Consider the following 23,408-nt stretch of genomic DNA (forward strand, 5'->3'; position numbering starts at 1 on the left):
TGCTTTGGAAAATTCCAGTTTCCATTGTCTGAGGGTCTCTGACACTCTAGATTAACATTACAACAGTGTGCCATGCTCAACAATTCAACACTGAAACATGCAAATACAAAAGTCAGTTTCCTTTGCTACACCCAGGGAAATATTTTCTGTATTTCCAGGAGTTGTTCCTAAGAAAACTATCCCTGCCAAGATGTACACCTGCTGCCTTGCTTGGAATGATTAAGCACCGATGAATTGTTTTACAGTAGGCGTTGGTTAGAAATGAAATTATTCTAAAAAATGTTCAATCCTGATCTGGCTGAAAGCTGGCTTTTAACTGTGGAAAGTTTAAGGAATACTGCTTCTGTTTAATACCAATCACGGGCTATTAATATAAATTAATATCCAGATACTTAACAAAGAATGCATCTGTTTAAAAAAACATACACAGGACACTTTAACCCTAACTCTACCCACAGAGTTATCACAGCTTAATAAAGCTGCTGCACTAATTGCCAGCTGGCTTCCAAGTGTAATCCAAGGTGCTGGCTGTCACCTATAAACCCCCCTGTGTCTCAGGGCCTGGAAATCTATGGGGCCACTTGTCTCCAACTGTTCCTGCCCATCCTATAAAATCTGGCAGGGTTGGATCCTGTCAAAACAATGTCATCTTAGCAGACGCAGACACAGGCCCCTTTTGTCTCCGCCCTGACCTCTGGAACAGCATTCCCCCTAAAGTCTGCATGGTCATGCCCCGGTATCTTTCAGGAACACTTTAAAATCCCAGCTCTTCCAGCAAGGGGTGTGCGAAGCCCTGCGTCAGATATGTGATACTTTAATTCTTTCTGTAGATTCTCCCCACGGCCCACTGTTCTCTCATTAGGATGTCTGGTATCTTTCTGTTTGGTCTGAAGACGTGTTTTCAGCGTTTGGTAGGTCATCTTGAGTTGCTGTGCAACTAGATCAGCTGAATGAATGATGTGACTTGTAACATACACAATAGTTACCTTTAGACACAGATTACGGATGAACGGTTATAATGAAATACAGTTATCCTTTACTGAAACTGCTCTGTAAAACTCCACACATTCATTTATTATGAAACCAATTCATATAAATATATGAGAAGCCCTTCTGTATAATCCTTCTTTTTACGGTGTTGCTTTTTTAAAATTTTCTTTTGTTATTGTTCTATTCTTTTTCTCTTTGTTCTGTTTCATTAAATCAACTTTTAAAAGGATGGATGGATGGATGGATGGATGGATGGATGGATGGATGGACGGATGGATCGATGGACAGTAGAAAGCCAACACCATACCAAATCCAAAGCTGAAGGAGGAGAATAAAAGGCTTTCCCAGGCATTTTCTAAATGTTATACTTCCTATCATCCAGGGAGAGTCATCAAGAATAGGGAACAACTATCTCAGTTCTCTTCAAGACGGCAAGACGAAGGGAGACCTAGCATCCATACATTTTATTGTATCCTTTTACTGCCAAATCAAACTTGCCTTGATGATAAACTTTCCTTTCAACTGAGTTGGGGATGGTAGCTGATCCGCGCTGGCTTCAACGGGCTTTGTTAGAAGCTGGTCCCCAAACACGTCCCTAAACACTTTTGCAATGTGACGTTGCTGCTCCACGCTGCAGTGCTCCTCGATTGACAAAATCACTGGGTACCTTCAGAAAAAGGGAGGAATACTAATGAAGAAGGTAATAAGAATTCCTCTAGGTCCACCATGACTGTGTTGGACTAGGTTTAGCCATTACAAGAATGGGTCCCCACAAACCTTGAAACTATAGTTTAATCAACTTGGAAAGTGCAGTTAATGGATAGAGAAGCTGCAGTTCTGAAATATCTCAGAAACAGGGGCTGAGCCCAGAAAGAGGTGATGCATCTTTTACTAACCCCCAAATACGAACCAAACGATCAACAGGCTATCCAGGTCTTCAATGCACGTGTCTCATATGACCTTAAATTCACCATCCCAGTTTGACAAAGGGGGCTCCATACATGAGCTATGAACTGTTAGAAGAATCACTTTTCTTTGTCTGCCTTAAATCTACTACTAAGCAATCCAATTAGATGATCCAGACGTCTACCTGGATGAAAAGGGGAGATATTTCTTTCCATGCATCTCTTCCACGGGCATAATTGTGTAAACCCTTGCACTCAAAAACTCTAGAATGGTAACTCTGGCTCTTCCTGTAAGGAATGGGTACGTTCAGAGAGTCTACAGCCTTGGAGGCAGGAGGGAGGGAGAGAGAAATGTAAAGCTAGAATTGGATTAGTTAGAGGTAAATGTAAGGAATATAGTAGATGGCTTTGAATCTGTTTATATATCTGAGAATTCTTTACTAACAGAGCCAATTAATTGTCAAAACTGGTCACTTATCTATTTTCAATTAATCTTTAGCTGTGTGTCATATGATTCTTTCAGTAGACAATGGCAGCTCAATTTCTGAACTGGTGATCTTTATACCAATATTGCACTAAGGAAATGAAATAAAGCTTTTCTAGCAAAGCAAGTAAGTCACTTAAAGCAATTGGAAATAGCCATGAGGTCACCCTGGATCCTGCAGTAGGAATTCTGTGAAGTCTCTTCTAGTCTGTAATACAATGTTTTAAATGCCAAACACGCTTGGAGGGTTAGAAGAACAAAGAGGGGAATACGGAATTCAAAATATTATATCTATTTTTGGAGCAGAAAATTCTGAAAAAGATTACTCTTGGGGTAATTAAAAATAATGAACTCTTACTCAGATGTTACAAATGCATAGTCCTTGATTGCTTGCACAACATCATCAAATTTAATTTTGGTTGTCCGTGTCCATCCATGATAGATAATGGGCTTCCCATCAGGACCGTCCCAGCAATCCACTAATACAGGCAACAAAGGGGACATAAAGTAAAATATTTAATTGCCCGATAAGTAAGTGTCAGTGACAAATTAAATACTTATCAGCTATTAATTTGGAAAAGCAAAACAGCTCTTGAAGTAGAAGCTCTAAAGATACTAGAAAGGAAAGTCTTATCGCTTCTTTTCCGCTTCTTCATGTCAGCCTGATTTTTTTAAAAGCAGAATTTCTTATTTGAGGAACAAAAAGGCAGCTGCACAGACTGGGAATCTGGATTTGAACTACAAATTTCTGCACCTGACTTTCTGCTTTTTTGATTCACCATTTTTATAGGACTGCTTTATTAATCAAAGCAAAGAACTTCAGGGCCAGTTTCTTGATATATCAGATAAAGAAGGAGTACTCCAGTGTTGTCCAAACTTGGCCACTTTAAGATGAGTGGACTTCAACTCCCAGAATTCCCCAGCCAGCCATGCATGAAGTCCACTCATCTTAAAGTGGCCAAGTTTGGACAACACTGGAGTACATAAACATTCACTACAGTGGCTGCCACGAACAATAAAGTCCTGAGTAGCTCAACAGGAAATTCATGAGAACTGATGGTAATCATTTATTTTAATTGATGACTTTAGTATCTGTGATTTTATCTTTCCCCTCTGAACCGCAGGTGCATTTCAGCATCAAAAGTACCATTAGTTTAATAAACAAATAAAGAATAAATTATAAGGCTCCTCTAACAAATATAACTTCTCCTAAAAGGTATAATTTAAATTATTTTGTATGGAGTGAATGAAGAGAGAAAGAGCTTACTCACATTCAATACAGCGGCACCCCATTCGGAGACATCTGATGTAGGCTTCTGTGGAAGATTCGCTACGAAGCTGATCCCCTGTGAGATACCTAAGACATAAAGAACAGCATGTAAAACTGAAATGAAGCTTTCCATGTTTTCAAGGGTGAACAATAAAAGACTGATAACTTACGTATTATGAGAAGAAGAAATCCAATAATGGGACAAAGGGTTATTCATGTCTTGTGGGTCTACTGAGGCACACTTCTCATCCCAAATGCTGTTTTCTTTTGAAAAAAGGTAAGTAAGAAACTATAACACAGGAAGACAGAGAAAGAAAGAGGGAGAGAGAGAGAGAGATGTAAATAAATGGGTCAATTCAGTGTTCACCCCATCATTTCCCATTTTCGTTTGTGGATGTGTTGTTGTTCTAAGAAATAAAAAGGCAAACAGATGTCAAGGATGAAGGAATTTTGGAAGATTAGCTTGGCAAGCAGGGAGACAGAAAGACACCCCACACAAATTCATTCTATTAGATACTTGGCCAACATAATAGCTGGGAATGTTGGCAGATATAATTTAAAAATATATATAAAAATTCTGTCCTTTCTTTCATCTGATCACTCTCAAAGTAAAAGCAAGAGCATGAACTTGGCTAGTAAAAAGAAATCACTATAGCCATTCACATGTTAACGACCTAGTTAAAAATGGGTCCCAAGCATGAAAAAATTGAAGGTTTCCGTGCCCAAATATTGGAAAAGTCTTTGGGATATCTTTTCTTAAGATGCTTGCTGAAACCACTTCCTGTGATTTTTTTGGGGACACTAGTTGAAGACCTTTCAATATGCTCCAGCTTTGAAAATATTCTGATGTTGTTTTATAGTACTGCTATGGATTTTACTTCTGGGATGTCCAATGTATCGTTTCATGGATTATTGTTTAAAATTGCCATGGCTGCCCTAAAATGGCAGCAACTAAGATGATTTTAAGGGCAAATGACCAATTTACCCAGAACAACTTCAGTAAAGATTTTTACATCTTGATGACAATATATTTATGCGTACGCACACACGCACATTGTGTGTGGGTGTGTCTCTTTGTGTGCACTATGCACAGGAGTACACACAATATACCTCATGGGTGCAAACTGACAGTAGATAGGAGCTATTGTGGTGATATAATTGTTGTCTAGACTCATCAGATTGGCACTATAGAAACTGAGACACAGGCAAATTTAGGCTTCGGTTGGATTCTGGAGCCCCATAATATTTCTTATGGGAGAAATATTGCAAACAAATAACCCTATTTACCTCATCAACATAGAGGAAAGGTTCATCTGTTTCTCTCATAGTGTCATCTATAAACTTGGACATCCGTTCTCTTACTTTACTAAGATCCTGTGCCCAAGATTCCTGAAATTACAAATAGCAACATCAAACATGTCTGTTCATCTCCACAGTTGATATAATGTATCATCTTTAAAAAGAAACAGTGATGCCATAGCAGGTGAACACTGCAAATGTGGTGCAATGGTTAAGGTGCCGGACTAGGAGTGAGGAGACCCAGGTTCTAATCCCTGTTCAGTCAACAGAAGCTCCCCCTCAACCCAAGGGCCAGGGTGGTGTGGTCGTTGGTGAAGATACTGGACCAGGAACAGGGAGACCTTGTTTCTAGTCCCCCCTCTGCCATGGAGGCACTCTGGGTCAGTCCCTCCCGCCCAGCCTAAAAGCCAGGATGGTGCAGTGATTGGCAAAGGTGTTATACTAGAAGCAGGGAGACCCAGGCTCTATTCCCCTCCCCTCAACCATGGAAGCTCCCAGGGTGACTCTGACCCAGTCCTTCCATCTCTGCCCAAAAGCCAGAGCGTCAGCCTTCCCAGGTAGACCAGACAGGAAACACGACCAGATGAGCTAATTCTACCTTATTGTAAGGCTACATTAATAGAATCTTGCAAGTCTGAAAGTACAAATCTCCCGTCATTTCCTTTACATGCCTGAGAAACTAAGGAGGGTCCCTTCTGAGCCTTTTGCTCTGCCCACTGTCCACTGTGGGCTATGCTGTCTCTTATCTAACTGTTCCCTTGGCAACATCTCTTCGCCCCATCTCCCAAGGTCTTTCCCACATACCATTACACACGGTGATATAGGGGTGAAAGAGTTGGACTAGGAGTAAGGATACCCAGATCTGAGTTCCTGTTCAGCCACAGAAGCTCCCTGGGGGACTTTGGGCCAGTCATAATATTAGCAAAACCTATCTCACAAGGGAGTTGTTCTGGGAAAAATTGGAGGAAAGACTACGATACTCACACCATGAGTTCCTAGAAGAAAGGTGGGATGTAAACCCAAATTAGTTCATTAATTAAAAACATAGGCCCAAGAAAATGGTATGAGCTGGCAAGGGCTGCTATGCTGATAAGTGAGCCATGAAAGTAAATCACTTGAAGGAATTTCAGACCCACACATAACCCAACTAGGTTGTTCAGACAGATGATCAAGTATAGTCAATGTCTTCAAAATCTTCGCAGCTGCCTATATTTTTTAGTGTCAATATTTACAGTCACCCAGAACTGCAGCTACAGCTTATGAATGGTTTGAAATCCAAGCTTAATCAGTCAATATGCAAATTAGCAAAAAAGAACTAAACAGAAGGTACCATTTTAACATTATAAAGACATCAACTCTTGCACTCTGCACAAATGAATGTATTTCAAAGAAGGGTAGTGACGAAGAAAATATTAACTTCACAGAGGAGAATGCATGGAGCTTTATGTGATAAATTACAGATAAAAATAAATGTAGACATTGTAGGAGGAGAGCCATGATAGGCAAAAATCAGAAGTCTAGTAGCACTTTTGCAGACTAACAAATTGTATTTAAAGGCATACCCTATCATGAACTCATGAAAGTTTATGCCTTTTAATAAAATGTGTTAGTTTGAAAAGATGTTACCAGATTCCTTCTGAAATCTGATCTAAAAATGTGTTGTTCAAGGCCAACTTCTGGAATAAGGTGGCCGCCTAACCATTACTCTTTTGCTCTGACATGGATCCAACTGATGGGCCCTACCATAATTTACCGCGATGTCATCCATACATACACCTTGAAAAACAAGAGCTTTAGGCTCTTCTCACCTGCTGTTCATGTAGCAGAAATCTCTGAAAATCATGCAAATGTACTGCTGATGCATCTGGCCGATCTGTGTTTCTGCAACAGAAAGTTAAAGCAATTTGGAAAATGCCACACTGGAGGAAAAATGCACAACATTCAGTATGTATTCTGACAACGCTGAGACCAAGACTTGGCAAACAAGAACAGCCTTGTCTTTAACCAAAGGCAACCGCAGCAGACTATGATCTGAGCTATTTACTGCTTCAAACATTTTGAAAAAAGGATTTAATTATCATCATTTAAAAGTAACTGTCTTCTGGAGTCATTTTCCTTAATTTTTTTCCCCTCCCAAATTGTGGGGTAGGTCAAAAAGAAAAATAGTACAGTAATATCAATTGAGAGAATGGGACAGATTTAAATGAAAACACTGGACAGCAAAAGAAGATACAGAGAAAGAATTATTATTGGCTTAAAGTTCCTTTACAAATCATGGCTTATTTGGTTTCAATGAACCATAATCCTGGGTTCATGTAAGCTATATCAATATGAATAGGATGCATACTCCAGGAGGACGTTTGCTCACAGTGTGGTTTACTAAACCAGGATTCCTTAAAATAATACACAAACAGAGTCAAACTTGCCTTGTTAGTTAATCTACTGTGACAAACAGGAACATGCAACATGATTACATCTCAGAGAAGATTCTTATCAAAGAACTTTAGATACAGATGTGAATAAAATTGCTTCATACAATATCTCACCCTAAAAGGAACATAGTAGAATCCTTTTTGAATTCATCAAGTATCTGGGAAGAGAAAAGTGACAAAAAGAGGTCAAATAATGTTTTCCCCATAAAACAGTTATTGCCTGGGGAAGAATATATGGTCAAACAACTGAAAATCATCAAAAGCTTTTGTTTACGTCTTTCCTATTTTTGAAAACATGCTCCTTACCTCTTCTCCCAAGCGACTCTAACCTTATTTTTTTAATAACAGTCTCTTATAGTTCTGAATCTACCCAACTAAAAGTAGGGAACTTTGGTATCTTGCTTGCATAAAGCACAAGACTGAAAACATGCATTCTAGCCCAGTGCTATATTCAGGTTACAACACATAATGACACTCTACATATTAAGAGGAAGTAAGATAAGAGCAGAACATTTACCGATTTCTGTTGCTCAAACATAATCTTCTTGTAGAAAAGATGAAATTGCTCAAAGCTAAGTTCTTCTTTAGCAGCTTTTATTTCCTGTGAAAAAACAAACAAACCATAAGTAATGAGGCAGCATTTGGATTTCCCCAAAGCTACATCCACCCCAAAGCCATCTATCCTGTCCCAGAGAGAAGGAAAGGTAGGTAGTACTCATGAACCTAGCAGAATGACTGCCCTGCACCAAAATTACAGAGATGAAGATTTTGTGTATGTGCACAACTGGGGAACATGGCTACTATTTATTTATTTGTATAAATGTGTAGGCTGTCTGGTTTCTAAGCCTCAGAACAGCTTACAGTACTCACAGATGAGAATCCGTACGAACTCAACAACCCAGATAAAAGATATCAGAATGCAAGGAGGACTAAATAAATAAATAAAAATGGCAGGCCGGCCTCACCTTAAAAAACAAGAGGAAGCCAATATCAAAACTCCCACCAATCCAACTATCATCTTGACCATCCTATGAAAGGCTAGTAACAAAACTTCCTGGCGAATCTTGGGGCAGAAGGTGCTTTCTAACATTGGGGCCATCACAGAGAAGGACCACCTCCGGGCACATGTCCCCTTGATCTCTCCCAGGGAAAGGACCCTAAGCAACTCCTCCTTAAAAGTGTGGATTGGAGAAGCAGACTTGATTAGAAGGAGTCAGTCTATAAAGTACCCTGGAGCAAATCTGTAACAGCTAGGTTGGCCAAAACCAACATTTTGAACTGGAAACCTATTGGTAGCCCACAGTTGTTACGTTACAACACTGGCTCTCATCTGCTCTCATCCTTGCCACTACATTTTGCACCAACTGCTGCTTCTGGGTCATCTTCAAGGACAGCCAGAGATAGAATGCATGACAGTAATCTAACCACAAGATGATGTGGGCATGAGTCACTACGGCCGGGCCTCTTAATCTAAATGGGGTTACGACTAGTGCACCAACCACAGAGGGCAACCCTTCTCCTGCTGTTCCTAGCGTTAGCCAGGAAGAAAACAGCACACAAACACTTACTGTTTCCTAAAGATGCCATATGAGTTGAGTAGGAAGGCTCTCTGAAGGTCATGGTGATTGCAGTGTACATATTGAAAAACTCAATTTACTCACCTTCCCCGCACCCTTTGAACAGCAAAGGGGGGAAGGGGCCCTACCCTCTGCCACTAACAAGATCCCAAGAGGAAAAAAAATCTGTGCTCCAATGAAACACATTCTAAGTCTTTCCAAGAAAAGGAGCTTCTCTTGTATTCGGTAACTTGTAACGCAAAGGAAATCTAGTTTACAAAAAGTAATCTCTGCCCAAGAGAGAATGCTTACCGTACTTATCTAGCAGGACCCCAGTTTTTAATTTTTGGATACGGTCACCCACGAAAATTGATTATTTTGGAACACTGTAAAGTGTATGGTAATATGTGAGTCTAAACAAATACTTACTGCAAACTTATCTTTCAAGTACTTCACACTGTTCACTTTGAAGTTTACTGATGGAAGTATCGTTTTCAACTCTCTAAGGCTGATGCTGAATTTAAGAGAAAAGAATAACAAGATCATTTTTACAGACTTGTATTTCACCAGCAGGAACCTAAAAGTTCAGGAAAACCAACATGAGCTCAGGAAGAAGGCCTGGCTCAGAGGCTGAATGGGATACGCACGTTCTATTTTACAAAGAATGCCATCTCTATTTGAATGCTGATGAATCTAAGTCCAATTTAAAGATCGCCAACCCTTAGAAAGTAGAACAAGGGCAAGGAAGTTGCTTGTCAACAGATCATACATAGACAGGATATGTCTATGGATAGACACCAGGATATAACTGGTGTAATGGTATGTGGGAATGATCTTGGGAGACAGTAGGGGGAACCCCAGATGGGACTCCAGCATGTAAAAGATGTCTCAGTCCACAGAAGGAGGGAGGGTGTGGGAGACGTTTCAGAAGGGACCCTCCCTAGTTTTCCAGAGAGTAAAAGGAGAGGAGGAGAGAAAAACTTTCACTCTTCCAAGATTCAGTGTAACCTTACAATAAAGACAGAGCTCGTACTCCTGGTTGTGCTTCTTGTCTGGACTACCTCACAGGGCTAACAATAGTTCACTGGTCACTGTCTTCTCCATTAACATAAGAAAACCTGTATGTCTATTTGTATTACAATACATATGCTAAAATATGTGTTTATTGCTATCAATTAACACATGCAAGACACTCTGCTCTTTTTCAAAATGCATTTCCTCAACTTTTGGGAAGGTGGAAGTGTCCCATTGTAGAACACACAGAGTTTACACGCAAAAAGACGTTCAGCCTTTTGCATCTCCACCTGAAAAATTATGGGATAAGAGCCACTACCAGGATATAGTAGGCTGAAAGGATTGATAATCAGATTGGACATGATGCAATTGTATTCATTACCTGACTTATAAAACGCAAGCTGTAAGAGATGTACATGTTCAAATATAAGTAAGTACTCATATAAAGGAATTAAAGTAAACGAAACACAAAACCAGAATAAAGAAAAAAAATACAGCAACACAGCATGCATACAGCCTCAATAGAGACAGCTAGTACAGGTAGTCCTCACTTAGCGACTGCTTCATACAGCGACCATTCACAGTTATGACAGTGATGAGAAACTAATTTTACGACCAATCCCTACATTTACGATCTTCACAGTTCTGTCAAGCAAAGGAAAGGTGAGGTAAGATCATAAGCACCGTTGTGGTTTCACGTAGCGACCACTTTGCTCAACATCTGAGTTCCCAGTCCCAATTATGGTTGCTAAACAAAGACTACCTGTGAAATGACGTGCATATGTCACTAAAAAAAACTCAGGAAGCCAAAGGACTTTGAGACAGGCGTCAGAAAGAGTCTTCCCAAATCAGGTTGGTGAAGAGTACATTTCAGAAATGAGGGATCACTACTGAAAATATAGACTCCTTTACAACCCTCAGACCTTCAGAGTGAAAAGCCATAGAGAACAGCTTTCTGCTGACGATTCTGAGTGAATACATCTGCTTCAGGCCCAAATTAAATAAAGCAGAAGAACCACCTGGAACTTTTGCGTGTTCAGAAACAGCAAAACACAACACCAATGAAACCAGCCCAGAGGTTCATGATGCTGGTCAGAAGCAGTGGTGAGAGAGCTCCATGACTTCCACCTGCCCTGGCAAAGCGGCTGTAGCGTTTCGTGGCTAGAAAAACAATCTATGGAAAAATCCCCGCTTAAATGAAAGCTTTGGTTATGTAAGACAGGAAGCGTTTGTGTGCTTCTCTGATCTCACTCTGTGAAGGAAAAACATGCGTAATGAACGAAAAAGTCTAAAGGCCATGCTTAATTACAACATTGTCAACACTCTGCACAGTGAGAAACGATGGATGGTGCCTTGAACTCACACAGTGACTACATTTGACAGAAATGATGAAGTACACTCTAACATACAGGAAAGGTACACTTTACTAATTCACTCGTGTCAGTTGCTACATTAATAAACTGTCTTTTCATTATACGACGTCGTATTTTAGGAGGAAAACAGTCACTTGTTATTCCGTTGCTTAATTCTTTCCATCTTGGAAGCGTACTGCAAAAACAACTTCATACCATTCTTTCAAAATGGTATTTTCCAAAAAGATCTGCCCAAATATCTATCTATCTATCTATCTATCTATCTATCTATCTATCTATCTATCTATCTATCTATCTATCTATCTATCTATCAAATTTGCATGCCGCCCATCTCATTGAGGTAGAATACCTAAAGCAAAGATTCCCAACCGTTCTGCAAAGCACAATATCCAAAGCTTTTGCCAACCTGCACGCAAACTGTCGTTTTGGATTCCTGGATTGTAACTGCTGAATATGCCAAGAATACAAGTTCCCACTGTCACGTAAAAAAGCAACTATTTAAATTCAGATAATTGGGGGGCAGGGGGATGCCTTCAAGTCAGTCTTGATTCCTGGCGACTAGCCCCCGCAGTTTTCTTGGCAAGGTTTTTCAGAACTGGTTGGCCCTTGCCACCTTCTTCCCAGGGCTGAGAGAGAGGGACTGGCCCAAGGTCCCCCAGCTGGCTTTGTGCCTGCAGCAGGACTAGAACGCACAGTCTCCTGGCTTCTAGTCGAACACCTTCACCACTACACCAAACTAGTTCTCTTGTTTCAGTTAGTCTTGACTCCTGGTGACTACATGGGTGAGTCGCTGCAGAGTTTGGAAGTGGGTGGCCCTGGCCTTCATCTTCCCAGGGCTGAGAGAGAGGGACTGGCCCAAGGTCCCCCAGCTGGCTTTGTGCCTACAGCAGGACTAGAACTCATGGTCTCCCAGTTTCTAGCCTGGTGCCTTAGCCACTACACCAAATTGGCTCTCCAGATAATGTTATTTTATACAAATATTGGTGAAGTTCCATTGCAAATAACAATGGCATGTTGAGTACGGTAGATGAGAGGGAATATTTTATCTTGTTTTAGGGATGCGCAGCGCTTCTCATCCGAAGCTGAAAAGCGGCTTCTAAGAAGGAAAGGGTTAGGGTTATCAACGCTTCCAAGAAGCAGGAACTTTCTTTGGGTTGCCCAGGAGCTGCACAATCCCAGGAAAATACATGCACGCTCAAGCCGACTCCAAAGCACTTTGTTGCACTCTGTTGGTGCTTCCTGATCTCAAAGATGTATTTCCCTGGGGATCCCTTCCATGTCAGCCCTGGAAAATAAGCCGTTTCTTTAACCACATGACTAAGCAGGATGCAGGTGCTCAACCCTGCCCTGAAGCACCTTTTCACTTCGGATGCAAAGTGCTGCAGATCCCTAATAGTTGTTTCCCACAGGAGCCACAAAGACGACAAGTGGGGAAATCACAACACCGTCAGACTGCCAGGAGAGGGAAGGGCAAGTAAAATTGTCAGCTCTGGTTTGAAATTTTCTCATGTGATTAGCTAAAGGAATTAACTGCAGCTAGAAAGTCCTTAAAATCGCTGGGAAAGATGTTTTTGAACCTCACTGATGAAGATACTTCATTTGTGAAGGTCAAAAGTTGAACCTGGGTTATGTTTTTTTACACACACAACACATGTGCATGAAACCTACCCTTCTCCTTCCAAGATTCTCAAGAGGGTCAACTCTCCCCACTCCAACAATTCTACTGAATTTGGAAAGTTAGAAGCAGCACCCTCTCACTTCCTTAATCTTGAGATAACACCAGCTGTGTTACTATTTGGTGTTATGAACACAGTCGAGAGGCAGCCAAGGTCCGATGGGGCACAGTTAGGGCAGCAACAAAGGTTCTGCTGCCCCATGGATCTCCCATTCATCACACTCTTTCTTTATTGTACTGTTTCTTATCTAAACACAGGTGCGAGCATAATGTTGTGAGCTAGGATCAAATAACAGGATGGGCTGGGCCTTTCACCCTTCTCCTGAGACTCAAAACTCAGTCTAGGTCACACCAGTTCAGCTCCTGGGGAAGCTAATCCAGTTCTTGACCTGGCATCTTATGACTTGATACGCAACAATAACACAGGCTGAAGAACCATTTCCACAGACATGGTTCCTTGCCTTTTTCAACCAGTTTCTTTGTCACAATCAAAATTTGCCTTCAGGCTTTCTATAGCCAGCTTGGAACTAGAATAACTGCACTGAGCCAATTAAGAATGAACATGAATATAAAACGAGGTGCTTTGGGATTAAATGCTACATGATAAGCAGCAACTTTCCATAGGAAGCAGTTTTCAGTTTCACTGAATTGGTTCGCAAAAATAAAACAGTGGTAGGCCACAGCAGAATATGGAAACCCTGGATTAAAAAAAGGTGTGCTAATGCTATTGTCATGCTCTGCTTCAAGATGGCCCTGAGCTAAGCCATTTGCCATCAGATACAATCATGAAATATGTATGACTTTCAGAAGTGTACCTCCAGGATGACATCAGCCACCTAAATGAGACTCCTGGAAAAGTTTTCCCTGGATATGGAGATTTATGCCAACTCCATTACACGTAACACTTTTGAGGGGCAACCTGCTTGACAGAGTAACTTCTGTGCATGCAAATATTCTTGGAGAACGTTGATTATCCCGACCCCTTTCCACCTGGGTTGAGGACTGGTTTGTCACCCCAATGTCACCTCTTGCAAGGAGAGAGTACTTCTCCACAGATTTTATTTGATCTTGCAATCATTTTAAGACTCAATGTTTTTTAAGGGAAGGGTTTTAGTGAAAAAGATGTTCATTACATCTTGCAAAAGGTTTAGATACTTATCTCTCCCTTTCTTCCCATAAACTCTTTAAAAATGCAGTGTAGTAAATCAATAACTTTTTTGCCAATTATTGGTGGCATTATTTTCAACATTTCTTAGGGGTTTGCAAAAGTGGGCCTTAGTTGTCATTTGTTGAATCCCATTCCATTCGTTTTTATTATACTATATTGTGGAGGCATTCAGATTGTGCGTTGTGACCCGTCCCCACCCCCACCCCTGGGGAGATTGCTAGAAACTTAAAGGAAGATTACTTTAGATTGAAACTTAAGCAAATCTATATAGCAAAGCAGGAGTACCATCAGAACTCATTCCTGCTTTGCCTGGCCAAACCCACAGTGGGCAGATTGAGAATTTCTATGATATATACAGGAAAAGCCAAATATTACAAGTGGTATATTTCTTTCTTGTCCAAACACAGTCCAAAGAAACCATTACTTTTATCCATGGGGGAAGTCATGAAAATTCATTCATCATTTAAAGAATGACAGAATTGCAGTTTGAAAATCCCAGCTGCATTGGGCTGACAAACCACAATGCTAGCTTCAGACATCATGGTAAGCTGAAACCAGACAAGCCACATTATGGTTTAGTGCAATGTTTAAATCCAGACAGAGAACCTGTGACAACCTATCAGCAGAATATTATGGGATAAACTTTCAAAACTCTATGGCACAGTGGGCACCACAAAATTCCTTTGGTGATCGTATCTTCATGACCTTTGCCAAGAGCCTGGAGTGTATGTGTTTCTTTCCCTCCCTCCCTCCCTCCCCCCCCTCACACACACACACACACACACACACACACACAGAGGGTATATCAAAAAGTCAGGCTCCAGGGATAATTTATTATATAAATTACATTAAATGTTCAAATTGGTTTCCATTTTCTTCTAAGCACTTCCTTACTTAGTTGATGCATGACCTGTGAATACTACTAAGTACAGTAACATTTTCTCTGAAAAAAATCATTAATTAAATTAATAAAACATTGTGATTAGCCTATGGGGCCTGACTTTTGGTACACCCTGTGTGCAAGTGTGTGTGTGTGTGTGCACACGCATCCCCCCCTTCTGATATTTATTCCAATCCTGCTTGCACAGTTGAGCTTCAACCTCAGTTCTTTTTTTTTTAGTATAACTTTTATTAAAGCTTTTAAACAAGAAGATAAAAACTAACACAACTAATATAAAGTAAGGAAGAAATATAAAGAAATCAAAGAAAAGCAAAAAGTGCAAGTAAAGAAAAAAGTTGAGGAAAAATAGAAAAGAAAGAAAAAAGGTATAAAAGGCTTCTGATATTCATCATAGCAGTTATAAGTACAAAATATTTAACCTCTCTCTACTCTAATTACATCGTATTACTCTTCTTTCTATAATCCATCCTGTATAATCATCAAAACCATAAATCACATGTTCATTTTTTTCATTTTTACTCAAAAAGTCCATAAGAGGCTTCCAGTCACCAATAAATGTAGATGGTGTCTTTTCTCTAATCAAAAAAAGTCCATTTATCAATTTCAGCACAATCTGTCAACTTCACCAACCGTTCTTCCATATGGTTAGTGTCAAATCGTTCCACTTCTATGAGCATCATCATTAGTTCTGAACACCAAAGCTCCTGACAAACTCTAGGTTAGGCTTGGAAATTACTGTCAGGGTTCCCAATACTGTCTCAAGCTTTATTTGCCTCACCTACATTCGTGTAGTTTTTAAATCAGAAAAAAATTGATCCAGTTTATGAACCAATATAGAAACTGCTCCTGACTCAACCAAACTTTTCAAATCACAAACTCACAGAAGGCATAAATAAAGGATTTATCTAAAAGTAAACGTAGGCCTATTCACATCGGGTTTTAGGAGAGGTTTTTTTAAAAAGTTCTGATGACTTTATTGCAACAAAAACACACATAGAGAAAAAGAGAGCACAACTCTGAAACCTGAAATGAACATGTACCTGTTTCTTCTGGATTGATCCACCGAGTAAATCAGCTTTCTGAGCCAGCTTTAAAGAACAAATAAAAATACAGCATGGATTAGTTTTGTAAACAGATGACTAGACTTAATGATATGTTGTAATTTCAACACATAAAACGTAAAAACAGAAATAAATGCTTCTGCTTCAATACATAATATTTTATGAAGAGCAAAGAGCACCAAAGTATCTTTTTCATGTTTCCATGACTGTGGGACAGATTCTGAAGAGTATACCTTACATTGAAGCATCAAACGGGATAAAGTATGAGTGTGAAAAATGCACCTTTTATGACTACAGAGATCATTCTGGTCACTTTTAGCGTGGAGCTAAGACTAGTGTATCATCAACAGCATGCTCAGAATTGCCTCTGGCAATCAGTCATGGATTTGGGGCAAAATGCCCTTGCTGAAAAAACCATAAGTCCACCAGCAACAAATCAATGATACAACCTGTGTTCATCCAAAGGTTATTAAAGACATTTGGGGTGGGGGGGTGCCTTCAAATCAGTGTTGACTCCTGGCCACTGACTGGACAAGTCACAGTGGTTTGCCCTTGCCTCCTTCCCAGGGCTGAGAGAGAGGGACTGGCCCAAGGTCACCCAGCTGGCTTTGTGCCTAAGGTGGTGCTAGAACTCAGAGTCTCCCAGTTTTGGGCCTGGAGCCTTAACCACTACACCAAACTGGCTCTCAAAGACATAGTAACACCCAACTATTCCAGATCTCAATGGAAATGGCCACAGCCCAATAGACATACACATTCTGCATGCCAAAGATCCCAGATTCAGTCTTGGGCAACTTCAGATAAGATTGGTAGTCTCCTCTTAGAAGCTACTGCCATTAGCCACTGGAGGCAGTAGTGAGCAAAGCACAACTTCACTTCTCAGTACAGGTCTGACCGTGAGCCACAATCGGCAGCCCATCAACACAACTGCTTCTTTCATAGCTCTTTTCATGGCCCAGGGACATGGCACTGGGTCTGCCATTCTCGCAAATGCTGTTCAGTTGTAGACTGCACTGCTGCTCTTTGGGGACAAAGACAAGGGGACACTTATGTTGCGATTAAGGAAGAGAACCCTTTCCAATGAAAAGCATTTTAGGTAGCTCAGGCAGCAATAAGAAACTTCATTTGTTACTCCAGAGCCACTGGCAGTCCTGGAATACAAAATATTTATCTATCTATTAGTGTCAATTAAAGTTATTTCTCGAAGCTGAACTGCGATATAAGGTGGTGATTTTCATAGAGAGAAGAAAGAGCCAGTCCTTACTGTAAGTTATAACTCATCTCCATATCCCCTTTCAGGAAGGTTTATTCAGATTTCTCAGGAAGGAAGAAAGAAAGAACGAGAGAAAAGGAAGAAGAAAAGGTGAAGAAGATAGAAAAAGATGGAAGCTGGGAGGAGGAGGAGGAGGAGGAGGAGGAGATGGAGATGGAGATGATGATAAGTGTGCATTCAAGTCCAAAGTGGATGAAGGTACTTCAGATCCATTAAGGGCACATCACTCTACCTATCAGCAACTCTTTGAACCTTTCCCTAGATTTGCAAAGTAGATGCACGAGCTCTGAAATATATGTGTTTGAGTTAAGGTGGTTAAGGAGGCAATGATCCTGACTGAACAGTTAAATGATCTGAGTAGGAGGGCCTTCTCTTGGTTGCACAGTAGTTCCTGGCTTTTGATGGAGAGAACAGTGTCTCCCTGCTCCATGCTATGGCTCATGAAAAGATGTTACTCAGAGAAAACCTCCTCCTCTGCTATGGTTCTGAGGGAAGAGCAGGAGAGGCAACCACAGTTCCATGGGGAGTCTAATCCTGGCTCCTTTCTCTTTCCCAGCTTTCTCTGACTCTTTCAAGCTGCCTTGCTTCATCTCCCCCTCCCCAGCATCTCTACTGACAAATCTGCCTATTCTTTCTTCATTCCATGCAACTTATCCTCTCCCTCCTCTTCACTCCTCTTGAGCTCCTATTCCTGCCACCAGCCACCAATTAACCCTTCCGAAACTGAATCACAATCTCAGCAGGTACCAGCACCTAGACAACCTTCTCAGGGTTCAAAGCTAAGCAGGGTCGTGCTTGGTTAGCATTTGGATGGGAGACTCCCAAGGTATACCATGGCTGTAAGCAGGGGTGTCAGCAAGGAGAGGGTCCTCCTTGTGTGGCTTTGATCACATGGTACGGCCACTATCTTGACTTTTTCAACCCCCCTGTTTTTTATGAGTGTCACATTGTTGTGGCTGCCACCTTGACCTTTTTTAGCATAACCTGTAGCTACCTTTTTTTTTTTTTTTTTATCTTGTGAGGTTCTGCTGATTTAGAGGGATTAGGGGCAAAGTAATTGAAGTAACTTATCTGGATATATGATTTGGATAGGAAACTAATGGGTTAGCAAGCATTTCCTTCTCCGTACTTTAGACTATGCCAATTCCATGTAGTTTTTTTAATCCTACAACCATTTGCTTTGCCTACCAACGTCACTGCATTTGATCAGTGTCTCAGCCTGCTGTAGAATTCCTTCCAATACGCATAACGCTGAGGGAAAAGATGCCCTTAGACCAAGAGTCCCCAAACTCTTCAGCTCCTTCATGAAGTTTCAGATAGTTCATCAACCCCCAAAAGTTTATTATGTGAAAATAACTTAATACATACGACTTTAATAGTACTATGAACAATAATAACAACAGCAACAACAACACTGTCCCCTTGGATAGCCCCATCAAACCTTGGGAGTCAATATTGACTACTTTGGAGATCTTTGCCTTAGATCAACTGGAGAAACTCATTTAAAAAGATAAACCAGCCAATCCTATATAGGGAGTAAGGGCAGCAGTGACTGTAGACATCTGGTCGAAGTCACAATGACATCAAAATGACCTCATCATATTGATGACATCACACTGTGCATGTAAACCACCTGACCTCCTGCCCCAAAGGATACTTATGGTATTACATATCAGCCTTTAGAGGACCTCAAATTACCATGAGTAATTAACCCTACTTAAACCCAAAATTTCTCACAGGCTATCGTAAAAAAGAAAAAAATATATATATACAAAAATACAAAACAGTTCTTCCACATACCTCTCTGTAACTGCTGGGGTGCCTGCATTTATAGCTTCTTGATGCAAAATACTCAACCCACAAAGCCATTTGTCAGCCTCATCCTTTGAGTCAGCTGCAAAGGGAAGGAAATGTAAAGTTACAAATTAAGAAGCTGCCTGATGCAAAAAAAAAAAACCAGTGTGAAACATCTGTTATCCCATGGCATAGCTTCACAATGCCAAGAAATAAACTGCATACTTCTGAAGGAAAGCAAAATGCCTTAAAGGAATTCCTTGAATTAAAAAAAAAGGCATTTTAAAGCTTTAGACCAGTGTTTTTCAAACTTGGCTACTTTAAGGGGTGTGGACTTGAACTCCCAGAATTCCCCAGCCAGCCATGCTGGCTGGGGAATTCTGGGAGTTGAAGTCCACCTGTCTTAAAGTGCCAAGTTTGAAAAACACTGCATTAAACAAACCAATTTATTGGTTTGAAAAACACTGCTTTAGAGGAGGCAATAATAGAGATGCACAAATACTTATAATCCTATATCAGAAATTATACCTATATCCTCTCTTCTTTCTAGCTCTTCCACATACCTATCTGATCCATTTGTTACCCTTTCAGGTCGCACCAGTCTCCTTGTATTAACTTTAAAAATATTTGCAGTTGGGAATAAGGATTAAGAAGATGTCAAGAAGCATTTGGAACAGTGTTTCTCAACCATGGCAACTTTAAGATGTCTGGACTTCAACTCCCAGAATTCCCCAGCCAGCCAGAATTCTGGGAGTTGAAGTCCAGAAATCTTAAAATTGCCACCGTTGAGAAACACTGATTTGGAAGGAATAAGGGTGCAATCCCAGTTTTTAAAGAAGAAGTTTAAATATAATATGTTTACCTGCTAGACTTAAAGTGTTGAGAACAAACTGAGTACCATATAAAATGGTGAAACAATGTTCCTCTTTTTGACGCGTGGCCTTTCCGCGCTCAAAATCCTTTGCATTTTTCCCCGGTCGGATTTCCTTTATTTCCATTAAATCCACTGCAAAGAAAAATGAAAGAAATCCAAAATGTAAAGGTTATTTCAACATAAACCCATTGCTACAGGATGGCGATTGTATGATGTTTCATAAGCAGACTGAAGTGTATAATTGATATAGCAAACTCATTTGGGGCTGTAGCAACAGCACAAAAACATTACCATCTAACAAACAAAAAACTAGAACAAGTTAATTGGTAGTAATTCTCACTTGGTCACTAGGGTGCAACTAGAAGTTTGCATTTGTTGTTAAGGATCGTTTTCATACCTGCAACTCAGAGCGTCTTCCCAGAATCACTCAACCATCATTGAAGTGATATAAAGCCTATCCTCATTATTATTTTGGCACAAGATGGTTGAATGACTCTAGAAGTCCTCTCTGAGATGCCACCAGTCTGCTGGAATAGCCTTCATGCTGAAATAGAGACCACCCCAACCCTGCTGGCCTTCTGAAAGGCCACGAGGAGCTGGTGCTGGGGCCAGGATGTTAATGGAGCTCTGGTGTGGGTGTGAGGGAGTCTGGATGTGTTAGCATGGAGAGTTCTTAGGGGGCAATCTAGTTTTTGACTGTTTGTAAGTCTGAATTTTGTTTTTATCTTTGTTTGGTGTCCAGAGTTCCTATGATGGATGGATAGCTATATAAATTTGTTTAATAAGTAAACAAGCAAACAAGCAAGCAAACAAGCAGCAATAAGTAAGTCACTAGGTGTAATGGTACGTGAGAATGACCTTGGGAGACAGGAGGAAGAGCCACAGATTAGGCAACAGTAGGACAAGCAGCAGCTGAGCCCGTAGAATTAATGGGGCATGGCAAATGTCTCAGAAGGGACCCCCCCCTAGTTTCTTGGACTGCAAAGGTGAAGGGAGAGAGATGGACTTTCAGACTTGCAAGATTCTGTTAATGTAACCTTACGTTAAAATTAGAGCTAGTACTTCTGGTTGTGCTTTTTGTCTGGGCTACCTCGCAAGGCTGCCACCATGCTAGATGTGACCAAGAGGCACAAGTATCATGGATGTCTATCTCTGCACCTTTCAAAAAGCATCAATTTGATCACAGGTAGTCCTTTTGCAGTAGCCCTGTTCCAATAAACCAGGGAGTTCATTCTCATCCACCAGCTATTCTACATCTCAAAAAACCAGTATTTGCAAACACAAAAGAGCTTTTTCTAACAGACGGTGACGATTGCTACTCCAACAAGGGCAAACAGGTCACAGCATTAGAAGAAAGGCTGAAGCTTCAACCTTGCTAAGTGATGTTAAAAAGGGTGGCAACTCATCATAGTCCCCCCAAATTAGCTGAATCAAACCCCACCGATATATTTACCAGTTAAGCGAAGGGCAATAATGCTTTCATGTCTGACTAAAAACCTTTTCATTTGAGTAAATTACATTCAGGTAATCTTGTTTTCATTTGGAACAACTCTTCATGAACTTCTTCTAAAGACGTTCTTTGAAGTGGAGACCATATATAGTGAAATGACCCTTGTAGGACTGATGCTTCTGTGAAGATCTCGGTGTTCAAAATGATCCTTGGCCTGATAGTGGCCAAGGGAGGCATCTGCTTTGTCTGGTTTATATTTTTCAAAGGTTTTGGGGGGGTTTTCCCCCATAAAAAATAAATGGGAAGTTAACATGCTGTAAGCAAAGCACCAGTTTCAAGTATCAAGTTTATTTCCAACCATGCTTCTGAGCCAATATCGACCACATGCACATTCTTAGAAAATGGGGAGTGGTTGCAACCCAGCGTTTTGTCTGAAAGTGTGCTCAATTTTTCCTTTTTCATTTGAGAATTGTGGCTCTATCTTCCCTGCCTGTGTTTGAAAATGCTTCCTCATGCTCAGGTTTTATGAACACAATTATGCTGCATGGAACACAAGGGAGGAAAAAAATCAACTCTATCTGAAACGCAAGTAATGTGCATTCTTTTGATAAAACACTGACTCAAAAAGAGAGGAAGTGGTTTCATTCCACTATGCAAACTGGATGTAAGAACAGACAGATCTTCCTGCAGGTCAAGGGTTAGAGTTTGAGCAGCAATCAATAAAAGAATATTTCAGTCTGTAATCTGAATTACCTTCCATGCTGTTTACATGATATGGTCATAAGCAATTTACTGATAGTAAACAAGTGTTATGTGTTTGTGTGTGTATAAGTATACAAATGCACATGCACGCTCACACAAAAATACATACATCCATGGATGGATGTATATAAAAACCCCTTGTCAACTTTTAATGGGAAATCTGCAAACTGTAATACTGGGATACTGCTGATATTATGAAGAGGAGAAGGGAGAAGACAAATACCTGTTTGCAATGCTGATCTCCTTTTTTCTAGACCAGTGTTATTCAAACTTGGCAACTTTAAGATGCATGGACTTCAACTCCCAGAGTTGAAGTCCACCCATCTTAAAGTTGCCAAGTTTGAAAAACACTGCTCTAGACCCTCCTCCTCATGTCAGAAATAAATGGAATAAGATCAAGTTGCTACCTCTGGGAAAATTCGGGTGACGGTGGAAGACCTTTGTGTATAGGAAGCAAACTGTGTTTCCCTTGGAGCGTCTTCTAGAACAGAAGTTCAACACTCTTAATTTCAGAGATACCAGTTAATGGAAGGGTCTTTTCCAGTAGCCAAATTGAAGCACTCTCCATTTATCCATGCATTGAAGAGAACACTACACTAGCATGATATTTGCTGTCCTTCATTGTTGATCCCTAGCCTGTCTCTATTGTATTTATTCTGAGTCAGTGTCAAGTGATATTCTCCTGATTACGTGCACTCAGGGTAAGATGACTGATTCCTCCATTGTCCTCTCTATCTTAACTGGAGGACAGGATATCAAAATGACAAATTAATTTTGATGTCAGCGATTGCGAAAGGATGTGTACCAGGGAAACAAAAACCATTCTGATTTAATCTCTGTGTTAATGGAATATGAGCTGTTAATGATTAACAACAACACGAAAAGGGATCAAATGATTGTGGTGCATATGTCAGGATAAATACTGGCCCAATATGCAACTCATGAAAATGAAAAAAATATCCATGTTTAAGAATCCTTAAGAATTTGAAAATAAAACTGCTACCACTACGAATATCCTTCGTACCTCAAAAAAGATATTGGACCGGTGAAAAGCTTGCAGAAGAGTTAGAACAACTTACCAATAGGGAATGTTAGGACTCTGAAGCTTATACAAAAAGGCTAAGTAA

The 23,408-nt window shown here is 40.4% G+C and overlaps 1 protein-coding gene across 1 annotated transcript in view; it reads right to left on the reverse strand.

The window, feature by feature from the left end:
• PLCG2 (phospholipase C gamma 2) overlaps nt 1-23,408 on the reverse strand; it is an 83,764-nt gene that overhangs the window by 30,345 nt on the left and 30,011 nt on the right. Inside the window, exons 3-14 of the mRNA XM_088135979.1 lie at nt 20,058-20,201; nt 19,202-19,295; nt 16,108-16,155; nt 9,366-9,450; nt 7,898-7,981; nt 7,495-7,538; nt 6,757-6,829; nt 4,937-5,038; nt 3,820-3,938; nt 3,651-3,736; nt 2,738-2,858; nt 1,489-1,657 (exon numbers count right to left, since the gene is read on the reverse strand). Of these exons, the coding sequence (XP_087992105.1) occupies nt 1,489-1,657; nt 2,738-2,858; nt 3,651-3,736; nt 3,820-3,938; nt 4,937-5,038; nt 6,757-6,829; nt 7,495-7,538; nt 7,898-7,981; nt 9,366-9,450; nt 16,108-16,155; nt 19,202-19,295; nt 20,058-20,201 (1,169 nt within the window). The remainder of the gene's footprint in view (nt 1-1,488; nt 1,658-2,737; nt 2,859-3,650; nt 3,737-3,819; nt 3,939-4,936; nt 5,039-6,756; nt 6,830-7,494; nt 7,539-7,897; nt 7,982-9,365; nt 9,451-16,107; nt 16,156-19,201; nt 19,296-20,057; nt 20,202-23,408) is intronic.

This window comes from Python bivittatus, unplaced genomic scaffold, assembly GCF_059951505.1.
Source record: "Python bivittatus isolate LINGU-HERP-01145 unplaced genomic scaffold, Pbiv_v1 ctg000190_np1212, whole genome shotgun sequence".
Lineage (NCBI taxonomy): Eukaryota > Metazoa > Chordata > Lepidosauria > Squamata > Pythonidae > Python > Python bivittatus.